This window comes from Oryctolagus cuniculus, chromosome 11 (assembly GCF_964237555.1).
Source record: "Oryctolagus cuniculus chromosome 11, mOryCun1.1, whole genome shotgun sequence".
Classification (NCBI taxonomy): Eukaryota; Metazoa; Chordata; class Mammalia; order Lagomorpha; family Leporidae; genus Oryctolagus; species Oryctolagus cuniculus.
The window spans coordinates 74,496,570-74,514,420 of record NC_091442.1 but is presented as its reverse complement, the minus strand read 5'-3'; the positions used below and the strand labels follow the sequence as shown (position 1 = coordinate 74,514,420).

The following is a 17,851-nucleotide window of genomic DNA, read 5'->3' as shown; positions in this document are numbered from 1 at the left end:
CCGTACTAGGACCAGGAAAACAAATATTCAACTTCTGTTTTTATTAACCTTTGCAATAATGCCACTTTTTCCAAGTTGGTTGATAACAAAAATAAGATTAATATAAAGTTCAAGAAGCAAGAGATTTCACATGCACTGTCACTTTGGGCTTTTAGTGCCCTTTGATCAAAGCAGAGTAGATATTCTTAGATGAGGGAACACAGGTCCAGATGGGCTAAGTGTGTTAGCTAAGGCCCCATGACCAGCTGATGGCAAAGTGAAAACTCAGGGCTACTAACTCCTTCTCCAGGGATTTTCACATTGCACTCAGATGTCTAACTGAATTGGTTTGCCTTTGGGCACTATGTGGATGCGGCCCAAGATGACATGATTATGTATAAAATATCACTCTAAGTTTCCAATACAGCTGTTGATGGTACCTGATCTTTCTTCAGGGTCAAAGAGAACAAGGAAATACTTGCCCAATCAGCCTACTAATTCCTCCTTCTCTATGATCATTGCAAAGTCATCATAATAATGCCCCATATCTGTATACTTTAAAAACACTTTCACTCATATTATTTCATCCCAACAATACTATTAGGAAGGAATTATTATTGCTATTTTACAAATGAAATTTTGATTAGCCAAGCCCGAGAGCACAGGTCTGAATTCTCAGAGTTGAATCCCAACCATCTTTCCGCTGTACCAGCTCAAGTCACCCCACAGAACCTGGTTCGTATCTTAGGACTCTAATCAACAGCTGGAGACCTCAAACAAAAATATGACTGAAGGGTGGAGGAGCCATCATCAGGTGTTTACTTGTAGAAAAACATTAGCTTTTCTGGGGGTTTCTGGCCTCACCTTCACCTAGACTCCCTCTTAAAGGGTCAGACCACAGATCAGGGCCTGAGAGGGTGCAACTGCATTTCCATAAGATAAGGAGAAAGCTAACCTCATAAGGAGAGTCACTCATGTTCACAAAAAAGACACACTAAGTTCACAAAACAATGAGGTTTAGGGGAATACCAAGTGTCTATACTCATGTGTCTCACATCACAAAATAAATGTACTCTAGGACATGTGTACAATTCCCATTTTAACAAATCAAATGAAGCTGCAGGCTCTGATGTTTAAAGATACCCTGTTTGTCTCCTTTTGTGTTTGCTATTTGAGGTGTGAAGATTACATTTCTGAATTACCAACTTTCTCACTTGGTGACAGAGTGCAAAGTTCCTAATACACTAACTCTGAATTAACAAATCACAGTTGATATGAGCCTGTTTATTTCATTGTTTAGCAAACTCTCCTTGTAACCCCTTGTGAACCTTGGTTCCTCTGAATCTTTCACCACATTATCCCAAAATTGATTCAGTGAAGTTTCATGGCAGAGGCCAGGTTTGTAGCCAGACACATAGTCACTTCGAAAGTAACGTAATGATATTTTACATTCACCTGGAAGAGCCTCAGAGCTCTCACCAATCCGCCAACTTCATTTTTCAAGGAGAAGACCACTGCTGTCTTGCCACTTTCAGTAGTGCTTTCGCTTTTGTTGCTTCCCTTGCTGCCTTTCTTGTCATCACTTTTGCCAGAAGTAGCTTTGTTGAGCTTCAAGAAGGTAGACACACAAAAAAATATATTAATGAGGATTCCAGAATTTTCCTTCATTAGATATTCTTCTGGATAGTCCATTCATATACTGGAAGTCCCATCAATCATACAAACTCAAAGTGAAGCTGCCATGTCACTCATAATTTTCAGTCATAAATATTGCTCTAATTTACACTGGGATATAATTACCTTAGGGTTCTAGAGCATCATCTAGTGGTTGAAATGAATGGGAGGTCAGATTTGCCTCACTTTTATAGCCAACAAAAATCTGAGCATCATTACATATAATATATCATGCATGAGTAATCTCTGCCTTTCTTTCCAGACTTCTTTTACAGCACAGAATCTGATCTTTTAGGGTAGTTGAACCTTATGGAGAATACTTTCATTATTAAACATAACAAGAATAAGGCAATAACAATATATTTTGACAACAGTAATTTTAGTTTTAATCTCATCTTAAAAGCAATATATTCATTTCTCTCTGAAATACATTAGGACAAGCACTGAAACTGATAAACTTATTTTATGCACTTAGATCCACATTGTCACTATCCATTGTCTGTGTGAACCTCCTTGCCCAAGGAGTGTATTTAACAAAGACCATCTATGTCAGAAGCCATTATTTGAAAAATGATTGTTAAAATTCAACCACAAATAAAAGGAAAAAATAAAGGAGGAAAAAGTAGCTACCCACCTGAGAAAGATCAACACTTTATTAGCCACTCCATGTTTTATTATTCACAATTAAATAATGGTCATGTTGGCTAAAGATGAAAATGACAGATTCTAGCAACTCAGGCCACATTGTCAGAAGTACAAAATTTAAAAATCTGGAACTTTTCATCTGACAGACAACACAAAATTATGATGATCTGTTTTTGTTCATTATATGCAAAAGCAGAGTTGAGCAAATGGAGAATCATCTCCCTAGCAAATGGTGATATAATATAATCACATCCATCTATTACATCCCCACAAAACTGAGAAGTGTGGATTTGATAAGGAACCCAGTGAACAGTGATTTGCTATTGTCTTCCTCTGACTTCTCTATTGGCTCTCTTTTCACACATTACTATTGCCTCAGTCATTAGATATACATTTATAACAGAAATGGATATTTTATTATTTATGACTTTGGGGAGACAAAGTTTATGCAGACATTGACATTTGACAGTATGTTTAATCATTAGAAGCTCAAATGTCTTAGAACTTAGAACATCTGCCTCTTTCTCACCATATAACAAACAGATCTCATCTATTCAAGCAGCATTTTTATATGAAAGGGTCATACATTAACCATAACTCTGAGTTGGCTTTGTTTTCCTTCAAGCTGTTCATTATGACTGCAAAATTCTTCAGTGTAATGTCTCATCCAAATATTCATGATTTCTAAGTATTAGGAAGTCTATTTACATTATTGGTCTCATTTTTTGCAAATTGATTTAATAGTTCTACAAGAGTTGCTGTGATTACTTTTCAACATTTTTAGCAATAACAGTGTCAGTATAATGTGACCCTCTGGCATACATTTGGAGCTATGATATTAAAACAGATTTTTTATACTAGAAACAGAATGAGAATTGGTTGATAAACTCTGAAAGGGTGGTAATGAAATCAACATTTAATATTTTTAACAACTGGGGGGCCTGAATACATTTTTATTTGCTATTTGTCTTAAATACTATGACTATTAGCTCAATTTGGGATCTAAACTCTTGAAAATATTGGTTTTTAAAATTCTGTCAATATTTTAAATATAAAACTCCCTGAAATATTGAAACAAGTAGTATATTGCTTTCATTACTCTATCAATTAAACCAAAAAGACAGAGTAACGAGGAATGCAGGAAAACTTGCAAAAGCAGCTCCTTTTTTATTATAACCTAATCTTATAGCCAATAATAGAAAATATTAGTCATGTATTTAAAGACCAAGTGTTATAGACTGGCAGGGATGGTGGAGGCACAATGATCTTGTGAGAATCATAAAAATCTAATTCCTTCTCCTCATTCTTCATAACAAATGGACTTTCAAAATTTTACATATTGTTTTTGGTTGTGGATATAGGACATTGATTCATACAACCTCTTGTTCTATTTGAGAGAGTTTTTCTTTAATCTACTTAGAAACTTTAAAGAAAGGAAGTGAAGCACGTAGCTGTCAGTACACCTGCTGATAGGGAGAAAGAAGAAAGACTGGAAGCAAACAGCAACTCAGCAGAGTAGATAGATGATAAAGGAGGAGGGAATTGAGGTGTGTGCTTATTCTACACCCATGTCCACATGGTGAAGATGATCACTTACCCTAGAAAACACTACAGAGTGCCAGATCCTCAGTACTTACTGTTAAGTTGCCAAGTAGCTGATGTTCTTCTGGCACTGCTGAATCCAGAGACAACCCTCTCCTTGCCCAATATTTACTGGAAAACATCATCATTGCAGGCTGCATGGATTCCGATGTAATTTTCTTTCTCTGCAGCAGGGGGGACAAGAGGGGCAGTAGAGCGCTGGCAGAGAGGAGGGAAGGATGCGAGACCAGCCACCTGCTCGAGGAGCTGTCCAGAACCTGGGTGCTGAAAAGCAATGAGAAGCCTTCCCTCCCTGGCTCCTTTATATGAGTGACTGGGGACTGATGGAAGCCTGATTAGAAAGAAACTCATTTCTGGTTGCCGATGGCCATGGTCAGATTACAGACCTGAAGCCCGAGGTTATCTGTCCTCGTGGTGCGATTTGTTTCATAGCCGGAGTTGCTGTTACAGCGGGGGTGGTGAAGAACAATACATAAGGGGATGTCATTTGTACAAGCCAACATCTGTCCCGTGGTGTTAGCTGTCATCTCTCAAGCCTACTATCAGCAAATTAATCTCAGAATTTTGGTTATATGAATTCAAAGGGTTTTTACTTTCTTTGCAAAACTAGGAGAATAATTTAAGAAAGGTCATCACTGCTGAATCTTTAAGCCATTTTATGTTAGTAAGTTTTTTCCTGACTTAATGGCCTTTATGTGTATGTGCCTGCATGTATTTAATGGCTTTCATAAAAGGTACTCCTTCTTAATCTTGTGGTGCCTCTATCCAATCATACAGCAAAGAAAATGTGATGCTTTGATTTAAACACATATAGATATAGCTCAGACACTAACTCTAGAATCATCCTAAGTGAGAAATAAAAGGAAATTAAATGACTATGCATCAGTCATTTCTTTGATGTGCTTGATGGCTACTGAATTTTTCCTGTTTCTGACTAGATCAAATCTAACACTTTGACGTGTATAGATCAATCAATATTCCTACTATTCAAACTTCAGAAAGTCATAAAATTCACCCATGACACAGGACAATATTACCAGTCTCCTGAAAAAATGGAAAAAACTATTCAGCAAATGTGCTTGACTGAAAAACTTAACAAAATCAGAGACTGACACTGCTTGTCTATATAGAAAAAAAATGAAAAATTTCAAAACAGGAATGAATAGTACTGGATGGATTTTAATCATTCTTGCCTTGCAGGACATGATTGTGATTTGATCTAATTCTAGAAATATTTTGGTTTGCATTTTCTCTAAAGATCAACTCTGATCAGCTAATAGGGAAGGCAAATTTAAATAAGTAGATTGATGTCATGATAATAATAATAGTTAAAATGACTGAGTGCCATCTTCTATTCTAATTACTTTCTACATACTTTTGTAAGCCAAGAAGTGATTCAACAACATCACAACACCATTTACAAGGCATTCCCTGTTATTTCTGTTTTATATATGGAGAAACTGAATAACATAGAATTTAGGTAATTTTCAAAGAGTCACACAATTAAAGAGTTGCCAAAGTAGAATATTTTTAATTTTGTCTGAAAGGCAGAGTGACAGAGGAAAGGAGAGAGAGAGGAGGGAGGACAAAGGAGAGACAGAGTGAGATTCAAAAGGAGAGATAAAAGAGAGAGAGAGAGAGAGAGAGAAACTTCCATCTACTGGTTTACTAAACATTCATAGCTAGGCCAGGCCAAAGCCCGAGAACCAGAGCCAAGAACTCCATTCTGGTTTCCCATAGGGGTGGCAGTGGCCCAGGTACTTGGGCCATCTTACTGTCCTTCCAGGTCTATTATCAATAAATTCTATCAGAAATGGAGTGACCAGGACTCAAATTGGCCCTCCAATATAGGATGTCAGCTTGATTTGTACCACACTGCACCACAACGATTCCCAAGGTAGGATTTAAATTCAGGCAGTATGGCTCCAAAATCCATGCTCTCAACCATTACATTCTGTGATCTCTTGATTATTTCAAACATGAAAAATGTGTTAACATAAATAGGCACCACATACAATACCTAGATTATTTTAGCTACAATGCAGTTTAGGAGAACGTGTGATTCAACAAAGATTTGCTGAGGACTCACTTTGTGTTAGGCATTTAAACTGAATCCTGGAATGAAAAGGTAAAATACAGTGCCTACCCTCAAGGAGAACACAGTTCAACTCAAAGAAACATACATGCAGAAAATTAATATGAAATAAAGCATTTTGGCTTCTCCACAGGAGACATAAAAAACACAAGACATACCTTGGGGAGTCGGGAGAGGCTACTAGGATAAATTGCGTGTGCTGAATCTTCAAAAGTGAGTTTGTCAGTCTAAATGGAATAGGAATACTAAGAAGATCATTCCAAGTAGAAGGAACAATATAAGAAAATACACAGAGGGAAAAAAAAAAACTGTTGTTGCTTAGTGATGATGGAGTATAGGTTTGGGACAAGAATGTCCAAATAGATAAGACTAAAGAGGAAAGCAGAATACAGATTATTATCAACATTGATTAACAATATGTAGGATTTGCGTTTTTTCACCTTTCTCTATAGGTAAAAGTCAATAATTGGAAGGGCTTCCTGCAGGGCAAATGTATAACAATAATGATATTTTAGAAAAGTGGCACCTTGAAATTAGACTTCAAGACTGACAACAGGGGTCGTTGTTTTGGTGTAGCAGGTAAAGCTGCTGCCTGGGATGCCAGCATCCCATGTGAGCATTGGTTCATGTTCCAGCTGCTCCACTTCTGATCCAACTCCCTGCTAATGGCCTAGAAAAAGCAGTGGGAGATGTCACTAGTGCTTCAGCCGCTGCTATCCATGTGGGAGACATGGAAGAAACTCCTGGTTCCTGGCTTCAGCCTCGCCCATATTGGCCATTGTGGCCATCTGGGGAGTAAACCAGCAGATGGAAAAATCAATCAATCAATCAATCTCTCTCTCTCTCTCCTCTATCTCTTCCTCTCTCTCTGTAACTCCGACTTTCAAATGAATAAATATATCTTTACAAAAAAAAAAAAAACTGATGGCAGAAACCATTTCGGATTTGAAACAGTCTACCCAGGAGATGAAAACTGGATTAAGGCAATAGCATTCTGCATGCAGTTAAAAGAACCAGAGATGTGAATGATAAAACCTGTAGGACAATATCCATGCCTAAATGTGAGATAGGAAAAGATATTAAATGTAATTTATTTAAGATAGTAAAGATGTAACTACTTTTGCTCCTTCCAAAAACCCTATTATATAACAAAATAAAGGATTTCCTGTTTTTCTTAAATAACACAAGAACAGTGTAAACTGGAAAACAGGGGGAAAAAAGCATTAGAAGCTTGAAAGGAGATGAAAGAGTGATTAAAGGCTTTATACAACAGAAAGCTGAACCTTAAGCTATCAATGAATAATGTCAAAAAGCAACTCAATTTATACTACAGAATCTACTAAAGACTTAAATACCTCTGGAATTCAGAGTAAACAAAGGAGATCGAAAACAGTGGTCCAAAGTCTAAAAAACAGACCATTTCAAAACTTCAGTAATCAATACAATGCAGTATTGTGTAAGGATAGATATATAGATAAATAGAATAGAATTGAGAGGACAGAAATAAACCTTTACATTTAATGTCAATTGAATTCCAACACAGGTGACAAGCTAATTCAATAATCTCACTATTCTTGCTGGAAACAATGTTTTCAACAAATGTTTCTGGGGCAACTTTAAATATCCACATGCAAAACAATAAAGCTGCACATGAAAAAATAACTTAAAAGGGATCATAGATAAATTTAAGAGGTGAAACTAGGGACAGACCTATGGTGCAGTGGGTTAGGCCTCCCAATCAGAGTGCCAGTTCATGTCTTCGCTGCTCTGCTTCCAATCCAGCTTCCTGGTACTGCAGCCTCGGAGACAGCAGATGCTTGGATCCCTGCCACCCACGTGGGAGACCTGGATGGAGTTCAGGATCCTGGCTTTTGCCTGGCCCAACAGCAGCTGTTGTGGGTATTTGGGAAGTGAGCCAGAAAGTAGAAGACCAGTCTCTCTCCTGATCCTCCCTATATTCTCCTTTCTCCTTTTCCCTTCCCTATCCTTCACCTCCCTTCTCTCCTCTCTCCTCCCCTCCTCTTTTTTCAAAAGAGCTAAAACTATAAAATTCTGAGAAGAAAAAAAAAAAAGTAAAGAAATAAATCTTCATATTTTGGATTAGACATGACACCAATCACAAACACTTTAAGAAAAAAATACATAGGATTTAATTAAAATTAAAACCTTTTGGGCTTCAGAAGACACCATCAAGAAAGTGAGAAACAGCTCACATAATGGGAAGAACTATTTGTAACTCATACAACTTGCAGCAGAGAATATCTAGAATAAAGAACTCTTACAATTCAGCAATGAAAAAAATAGGCCAACTTTTAAATGGGCAAAGGATTTGAAAAGGTATTTCTCCAAAGAATGCATGCCCAATAATCCATCTTTACAAGATTTTCTGTATCATTAGTCATTAGAGTATTGCAAATAAAAAAAAAAAAAAACAACGCTATACAGCCAGCATCATGGCTTACTGGGTAAAGCTACCACCTGAGATGCTGGCATCCCATATGGGCAGCAGTTAAAGTCCCAGCTGCTCCACTTCCAATCCAGCTCCCTGCTAATGGCCTGAGAAAAGCAGTGCAAGATGGCCCAGATGTTTGAGCCCCCGCCACTCATGTGGAATACTGGGAAGAAGCTCCTGGCTCCTACCCAGCCCAGCGCTAACCATTCTGGCCATCTTGGGATGAACTGGCAGATGGAAGATCTCTGTTTCTCCCTGTATCACCATAAGCTGACTTTCAAATAAATAAATAAATCTTTAAACACACACACACACAAATAAGGTACCACTTCAAGCCAATCAAGATGGCTAATTTTAAAAAGATAAACAAGATAAAAAATGGTGGTGAGGAAGCAGGATATTTTGGTCCCTTGAATATTGTTAATGGTATTACACAATGGAGCAGCCCCTGGAAAACTGTTGGGTGGTTCCTGAAAATGAAAACATAAGGTTACCATTTGTCCCAATGTTTTTACTCCTAGTTGTAAGTTATATGGTATAGTCACTTCTGAAAACACATTTGGTGGCTCCTCAAAATGTTAAACCTGGAGGTACCATATAATTCAGAAATTTCACTCCTAGATGTACACACAAGAAAAACGAAAACATGCACCTACACCAAAATTATATACAAATGTTCATAGCATCATTATTCACAACAGCAAAAGTGGAAACAATTCAAATCATATCAGATCAAAGTCTAACAAAATATATCACAAGTTAAATACTATTGGGCAATATGAAAAGTACTGACACATGTTACAGTATTTAAATACATTGTGCTCAGGTTGGCAATGTGGCTCAGCTGATTAAGTTGCTGCTTGCCAGCCTCCTACACTGAGCACTTGTTCCAGCTACTGCTCTGCTTTCCACACAACTCCCTGCAAACGCACTGGAAAAGCAGATTTTGACCCACGTATTTGGGGCCCTGCCACCTACATGGAAGACCTGAAGGAGTTCCTGGCTCCTGGCTTCAGCCTGACCCATGCTACCAGATGAAGGGAAATGTTCACTTTTAAGAATCTGACCAAGTTGAGAGGAAAGACCCAAAACAACATTGACAGCTAATGACAACACTGAGAGCCCTGAACAAAAGGGCGCGATCAAATTACCCTTCAGAAATATCCAAAATTGACAAGCCCAAATTTAAATATTTGGCAGAACAGGTGGAGTTGGATTTGTGACAACTATATATAAAGTCAGCAAGTAAAAAACTGATAAAATTTAACTCTCAAAAGAAAATAAAAATTAGGGTTGAAGAGGAGCATGTCTTAGCTGAGAACTGCATTTATAAAATCCTAATATTATGAGTGCTAACTATTGACCCAACCAGTATCAACTATATTGGATGGAAAGGTAGGAAAGCATGGGTGTGGATAGTGGAGACTGAGAGGAAGGAATAAAGAAATGAATCCCCATCCTCCAAGATGTGAAGTTAATGATTAATTTCTATAACCAAAAATCAAAGCAGCAGCAATACACACAGTGTAGGGCATTTGGAGAACAGGCAAACAAATACCAAAAGAATCAGCTGAAAGTTGAGTCTTCTCACTGTGGGAAGGAACTGGAGAATGTGGGAGAAGGAAAAGAACAGCTTCTATTATTACAACAAAGCTTACGGCAGCCATATACATCTGTGACTTTGATTACAAAAATATAACTTCAAAAATACACTGTAGTGCACAGAAATAGGACATTTGTTTTTACTACATCTGTGTTTAAATCTTAGCTCCGCTACTTGCCTAACTGCTTACTGAGGACTCATTATTTCACATTTCTCAACCTCCATTTCTTTAATGTGAGAGTGATAATACCTATCACTTATACGGCTGTTATGTTGATTAAATTGAATATAAAGTGCTTAGCACAGTGGCTGGCAGATATTGGATGCTCAGAGTGTTAGTTATCTTACTGTGGTTCATTGATTCTGAAGCCAGAGGGATATAAAATTAAGCATTGGTTTTGAATCTCTGGCAGAAATTAAAGAGATGTGGATAACCAGGTTTTAATGAGGTCGTTGTCCCTCATAATCATGATAAGTGAGAAGCCAACAGTAATAAGGTGAGCCAACAGAATTGGTTTGGCTCAAGCAGTTAAAGAGGCCAGGAATCAGGATGTGGGAAATAGGGTAGGAAGGTATGCAGTGAGATATTATCAGAGAAGCTAAATTCCAATATAAGATCCTAAAGTTGGAATGAGGCCAGGTGATTGTGAATGGCCAAGATGACAAACAGCTGATATATGGGCAGGATCCAAAAAACTGGGCCAAGTTTTATGTCAAAGATACTGGTGGATTTTTAGCACAGGCATTTGTTGTCATTGAGGATAGTGGTGAAAATCTAAGAAATACTAACCAAACCCTAAAACTACCTGGAAAATGGAAGTGAATCTTGAGAAAGTATTGATGATATGGACAAAGAAATGGAAATGGTGAAATAAATACAGTAAGACAATCAAGATGATGAACGATCCATGGTCCACAATTGGGACAATCCAAACTTCCCACCCAACCCATTTCCATTTTGTAGATAAAAAGATGAGAGGCTTCCTATTCCTCTCTGCATCGCCACATATCCCCATCACTCTGATCAAATAAGAAGCCAGCAGGAAATGTAATGCCATCAAGAGAAAGCTAAGCGTCATGTGTTCAAAAAAATAAGTGTTTGAGGGAAAGGATGGAAGGAAACAGAGATGAACTAAGAGCATTTTCATGGTGATTCCCTAGTTGACTTCTGGAGAAAGCAAATATGAAGTAATTAAAGGATGGATATGGGAAGTGAGAGTATGGAGATCATTGAAAGGGAATAAAAAGTGATTCTTTTGATATTGGGAGTGAAGAAAAAGTCTGATTCTTTTTCCCAGAAAACTTTTCTGATTGAAGCCATTATTCCATTCTCTCGAGTTTGTATCATGGGCTAATCCAATATATGTGGCTATGACTATATCATGCTGAATGCAGCTGATCGCATCGGATAGGTATGTCCTCTGTGTTTACACCACACACACCAACTAAATCATCAATTTATATGGATTTTTCATTGATAATTCATTCTTAGAGTTTTTAGGCTATTATTTAGGTTCTTTGGCAGAAATTGCTACTACCATCAACTCCCAATTTCTTCAACATGGCCACACAAATATTGTATCAAATTTTTACTCTAAGGTATTTTTCTTGATCTACTAGCTTATCAACAAAACAAAATGAAATTAGCCTGCAAACTAACTTTAGGAAACTCAAGCAGACTCCTGTATACATCATTTTCAAGATATTCCCAAATCAATGGCATATACATAGTTAATGCCGCATGCCTTGGCATTTTAAATATCTAAAAATGGATTGTTTAAAAAAGCATGTGAAGAAAAAAAGTCATAGGTTCACTTGAAACATTATATAACTTTAAACTTCTGACTCTGAGTGGAAAATCTTCATAATATTATTGGTCATCATTGCCAGTGAGTGATACAATTGGGCTCAAATGAAAATTTCCAAAATACCATACTCAGGTGGCTTCTTCATTTCACAAGAGATAAAGATGTTTATATAATTTCCCATGCTATCAAAAATGCTTAATGCATGCGTCTCCATTTTTAACAATTTTTAGAGGATGACCAGCATCACCTCTTTTGTTCAGTATAATGCTGGAAGTTTTTTCCTTAATATGAAGAGGACAGATTTCCTATATTTCAAAGTTACAATTCTAAGAACATAAGGACACTTCCCTCCTTCAATTTTTGGGATAACATACTTTAAATTTACCTTATAATCATACACTTAGTACACTACTAATATAACCTTCAACAAGTAAAAAGCAGAAAGACCATTATTCCACAGAAATGTATCTAAGGGCTATAAAAATCAAATCATAGGGTGTCAATTTCACTCTTACACACTGTTTTGGTTTTTTTTTTGCAATTATTCGCTATATCGGTCTGATTGTTAACTGAATACCAACCAGAATTCATCAATAAGCAAATGTGACATATATCTCACATTTGTGTTTGTATGTTTCTTAAGCTTTTTAAAAACTGATATATAAAAATTGTATATATTTATGTAGTTCCATGTTTTCATGCACATATACTTTGTGAAATGTCAATCAAGGAAAACATTTATTTCTTCATTTATTAAATTTATGATGAAAACATTCAAAATCCTTTCTAGTGTTTTATAAGAATAAACAGCATGTTATGATCTATAGTCACCCTTCTGTGCAATAGAACACCTGAACTAATGTAGTGCCCACTAATTAACCTTTCCCAAATCTTCCTTATCCCTCATTCTCCTCAGCCTCTACCCCCAATTTTTTTAGAGCCCACAGACTCGTATTTCTGTACCTGGCTCATTTCACTTAACATGATGACCTCTAGTTCCATCCACATTGTTGAAAATAACAAGATTTCATCCTTTGTATGGATGATTAGTATCCCATCAGGTAATTGGCCCACATTTTCTTTATCCATTTATTAGTTGATGGGCAGTTAGATGATTTCCAATTACTTGGCTATTTTGATTAGTGAATAAACATGGAATGCACATGTCACAGTGACAGATATGCACCCAGTAGTAGGACTGCTGGATCATATTGTAGATCAATTTTCAGTTTTCCAAGGAACCTCCATACTGTTTTCTGTGCAGCTGTACTAATTTACATCTCCACCAACAGTGTTTAACAGTTTCCTTTTCTCCACATCCTTGCCAACACTTGTAACCTTTCATCATTTTGATAACAGCCAATCTAAGTGGAGTGAGGTGATATCTCCTTGCAGTATTGATTTGCAGTCCCCTGATGTGGGCGTTTTTTTTTTTTTTCACATACCTGGACATTTGCATTTCTTCCTTTGAGAAATGTCTGTTTAGAACCACCATTCATTTTTCAATTGGATTATTTTGCTTTTAAAAAAAATACTTTTCATTGTTATTTGAAGGGCAGAAACAGTCATACAGAAATGGATCTTCCATCCTGATTCACTTTCCAAATGCGCACCACAGGCAGGGCTGGGCCAAGCCAAAGTCAGGAGCCCAGAACTCAATTCAGATCTACCACACGAATGACAGGGATACAAGTAATTGGGCCATCATTTTCTGCTTTGCAGGTTGCACATTAGCAGGAAGCTATATTGGAAGCAGAGGAGCTGGGATTCAAACCAGGCACTCTGATAAGGGATGCAGGAGCCCAAAGTGGCATCTTAATAGCTGTGCCAAATACCTACCCCAGATTGTTTTGCTTTTGAGCTTCTTACACATTCTAGCTATTAACCCCATCTCAGAAATATAGCTTGGAAATACTTTCTCCCATTCTGTAAGGTTTTCTCGTCACTCTGTTGTTCCTCTTTGCTGTGCAGAAGCTTTTCATTTGATGAAACAGCATGTCTGTTTCTGCTTTTATTGTGTGTGCTTTTGAGGACTGACTCAAACATGTTTGCCCATTCTGATGTCCTGAAGTGTTTCTCCTATGATTTATTCTAGTAGTTCTACAGCTTCAGATATTTCATTTTTGCCCATGGTGAGAGTAGGGGCAGTTTCATTTTCTGCACGTGGATATCCAATTTTCCCAGCACCATTTATTGCAAAGATTTGTCCAGTCGGCATTTTTTAATACCTTTGTCCAAGATCAGTTGAACATGTTTAGTTTACTTCTAGGCTCTGTCTGTTCTATTGGTCTGTTTATTTTATGCCAACATCATAGTGTTTGAATTACTGTAATTTTGAATTGTTTTAAACCAGGTAGAATAATGTCTCCTATTTTATTCTTTTTGCTCAGTTGCTTTGCTATTTAGGGTCTTTTGTGATTCCATACAAATTTTAGTGGTGCTTTTTCTAGTTCCTTGAAAAACATCAATGGAATTTTAATAGGGATTATACTGAATTCATACCTTGCTTTGAACAGTCTGTACATTAATGATTCATTCAGATGTTTTCAATATATAAACACGAGATTTATTTCTCTTTGTTTTCTTCTGTTTCATCAATGTTTTATACTTTTAATTGGAGAGATCTTTCACCTTTTTGGTTAAATTTATTTCAAGATATTTTATTTTTTTTAGGCCGGCGCCGCGGCTCACTAGGCTAATCCTCCGCCTTGCGGCACTGGCACACCGGGTTCTAGTCCCGGTCGGGGCGCCGGATTCTGTCCCGGTTGCCCCTCTTCCAGGCCAGCTCTCTGCTATGGCCAGGGAGTGCAGTGGAGGATGGCCCAAGTCCTTGGGCCCTGCACCCCATGGGAGACCAGGATAAGTACCTGGCTCCTGCCATCGGCTCAGTGCGGTGTGCGGGCCGCAGCACGCCGGCCGCGGCGGCCATTGGAGGGTAAACCAACGGCAAAAAGGAAGACCTTTCTCTCTGTCTCTCTCTCTCACTGTCCACTCTGCCTGTCAAAAAATATATATATATTTTATTTTTTGTGATTGGAAATAGGATTACTTTGACTTTTTCAGATAAATCACTATCAATTTTTAATAACACTGAATTTTGTAGATTTACTCTGTATCCTGCAACTTCGCTGAACTCACTTATTCTAATATTTTTTGGTGCAGTCTTTGGAGTTCTTTAAATATGAAATCATGTCATTCTCAGTGACAATTTGACTTCCTCCTTTCCAAACAGGATGCCCTTTCTTTCTCTTGCCTAATTGCTCTGGCTACAGTCCTTAGGTTTTTGTTTTTGTTTTTAATTCACAAAGGAAGAATGGACAAAAAAACTTTTAAGCCCAATATGAAGAAAATAAAACTGAAAAAGGAAGACAGTGATTTATGTTGGGGTCAGTGATATAAGGGTCCAGATGACCTTTACATGTTACCAGATACATGTTCATATTTGAAAACAAAATGATCAATGGGTAGGAAAACAAATCAAATGATGCCCGTCCTAAAGTTTTATCTGCAGAATAGTGTTTTAAAAGTAAAAATCAACCAATACAGTTTAAAAAGATGGCCTGTGGCAGTATCTATTTGGTTGCCATCAGATAATAATGAGAGCATTTATAATGCTTCATCCTGCCAGGAATCACATTAAGTATTTTATATGTACTCCATTCACTCCTCCAAACTGGAGCATGCACCATCCTCACTTGCAAAAATGAGACAGCAAGAGCTGAGGTTTTCACCACAAAACTGAACTTGAGCTAGGTCCCCACTCCATGACTACTCCAAACTTGTGTTCTAACCAAATAGTTTACCTCTTCTGCTTCACATTTCTAAGTACCATGGACATTTTCTAGTAAATTTAATCTGTTTAACATTTGATGCCCAAAGTATATAGGATAAATTTTACATCCTTTGTAAGAATATAATGCACCTCATATGATGCATCCACACCCACTCTGAATCTTTGAACTCCATAAGTGCCTAAAGCAAATTGTACTATTTGCCCAGAAGTATCACGCATCAACACAACTCACATTTGTGTTCACATACATATTAAACGCAATTGTGATAAATAAGCTTTGCATCAGTGACAGCAGATATATAAGAAAAAATGGAAATAAAACACATAAGGTTTCTAAAAACAGAATTAACAACAGACTCTATTCTTTTTACTCCATGGTGATATTCTCAATGAGTCCTTAAGAAAAATTTAGGAAAGAGATTAAAATATGAGGGAACCTGGATCAAGGCCAGGACTCTCACAAATTCACTCCACATTTGGTGAAGCTATCAAATGAAACGTTTATAATGAGCCAAGCCCTCTCACAGAACAAACTCCCACTCATCTAAATTTACCTTTTCATGTCTAATTCTGAACTGCAGAGTTGAAGAGAAAATTGGAAAATACAGTCACATGAAAAATATCACAAAATCGAGTGACCAGTAAAAGTGGGAATTCATTTGGTAAACTAACCTCTTCTACAAGTACTTTGCTTGGGTGCTCATGTCTGAAACGATTCAGTTGCAGTCCTGTTAAAATCGAAGGGGATGAATTAGGAAAAAAAATCTTACTTGTCAGGAGTGGTGCCTCCAGGACTATCTTTAAGTTCCTTACCATGCAGGAGACAGTCTTCCTGAGACTCAACCCACATATTCTCTAAGTTGCAGTTTCTGAAGCACTTCTCCTCATGAAACATCAGTGAAGAGAACTCTTTCCCCCTCTACTTAGACCAGTCAATAAACCTTTGACCCTGTTCATACAAAACAAAGTTTAAAGGCTAGTTTGGAAAACATTGTTAATAGGATGTGAAGGAAGCTAGTGAGAACTCTAAGACTGAGATCCTTCTCCTTTGGGAAATCCACTTTCATGCAAAATTCTGAAAAGCTCAGTTAACCAAGAGAATATCTGTCCTAAATGTATGCAGAAGTTTATTAAATTTCGTTTTTAGACTTTACTTTATACCCTGACACATGCACAATTAACTTGGACTTTGTCCTTTCCAGGGGAGAAAGGAATAGATAAGGAGCATCTATTTGTTTATAACATTTCTATTATGAGTACAAAAGGGGCCAGCACCGCGGCTCACTAGGTTAATCCTCCGCCTTGCGGCGCCGGCACACCGGGTTCTAGTCCCGGTTGGGGCGTCGGATTCTGTCCCGGTTGCCCCTCTTCCAGGCCAGCTCTCTGCTGTGGCCCGGGAGTGCAGTGGAGGATGGCCCAGGTGCTTGGGCCCTGCACCCCATGGGAGACCAGGAGAAGCACCTGGCTCCCAGCTTTGGATCAGCGCGATGCACTGGCCGCAGTGCGCCGGCCGCGGCGGCCATTGGAGGGTGAACCAATGGCAAAAAGGAAGACCTTTCTCTCACTATCCACTCCGCCTGTTAAAAAAAAAAAAAAAAGTACAAAAGGTAAAAATACTTAAGTAATCTCACCCTGAAAACTTAATCTAATGGCCAGCGCCGTGGCTCACTAGGCTAATCCTCTGCCTGTGGCGCTGGTACCCCGGGTTCTAGTCCCAGTCGGGGTGCCGGATTCTGTCCCGGTTGCTCCTCTTCCAGTCCAGCTCTCTGCTGTGATCCAGGAAGACAGTGGAGGATGGCCAAAGTCCTTGGGCCCTGCACCCACATGGGAGACCAGGAGAAGCTCCTGGCTTCAGATTAGTGCAGCGCGCCGGTTGCAGTGGCCATTGTGGGGTGAACCAACGGTAAAGGAAGACCTTTCTCTCTCTAACTCTGCCTGTCAAAAACAAAAAAAAAAAAAAATTAATCTAACTACCTATATGGGTCAGATGCTAACTGCCAGGGAACCTCGAATTAGCAAGGACATTGAATTCATATAACTCAGCTAACAGAAAGCAGGTAGCCAAGACGTCTTTGAGTATGTACTCCATATTTGCGCATCTAGTGGTGACTGCCACATACAGTGTAAATGCTAAGCACTCAGAAGTTCCTTGATGGCTACTCATCTGGACTTTGTGACCCATGGAACAGTGTTTAGTCTC

General features: G+C 38.1%; 1 protein-coding gene across 2 annotated transcripts in view; it reads right to left on the bottom strand.

Moving 5' to 3' along the window:
* TPH2 (tryptophan hydroxylase 2) overlaps positions 1-17,194 on the bottom strand; it is a 127,583-nt gene extending 110,389 nt beyond the window's left edge. The window contains exons 1-4 of one of the 2 annotated variants that reach the window (XM_002711336.5): positions 16,465-17,194; positions 16,324-16,379; positions 3,936-4,064; positions 1,435-1,587 (exon numbers count right to left, since the gene is read on the bottom strand). In XM_002711336.5, the coding sequence (XP_002711382.2) occupies positions 1,435-1,587; positions 3,936-4,064; positions 16,324-16,379; positions 16,465-16,546 (420 nt within the window). In that variant the 5' untranslated portion in view covers positions 16,547-17,194. Of the gene's footprint in view, positions 1-1,434; positions 1,588-3,935; positions 4,065-16,323 lie in introns of both variants that reach the window. The other variant, XM_070052640.1, reaches the window with a different exon arrangement.
* Between the last annotated feature and the right edge of the window lie 657 nt (positions 17,195-17,851).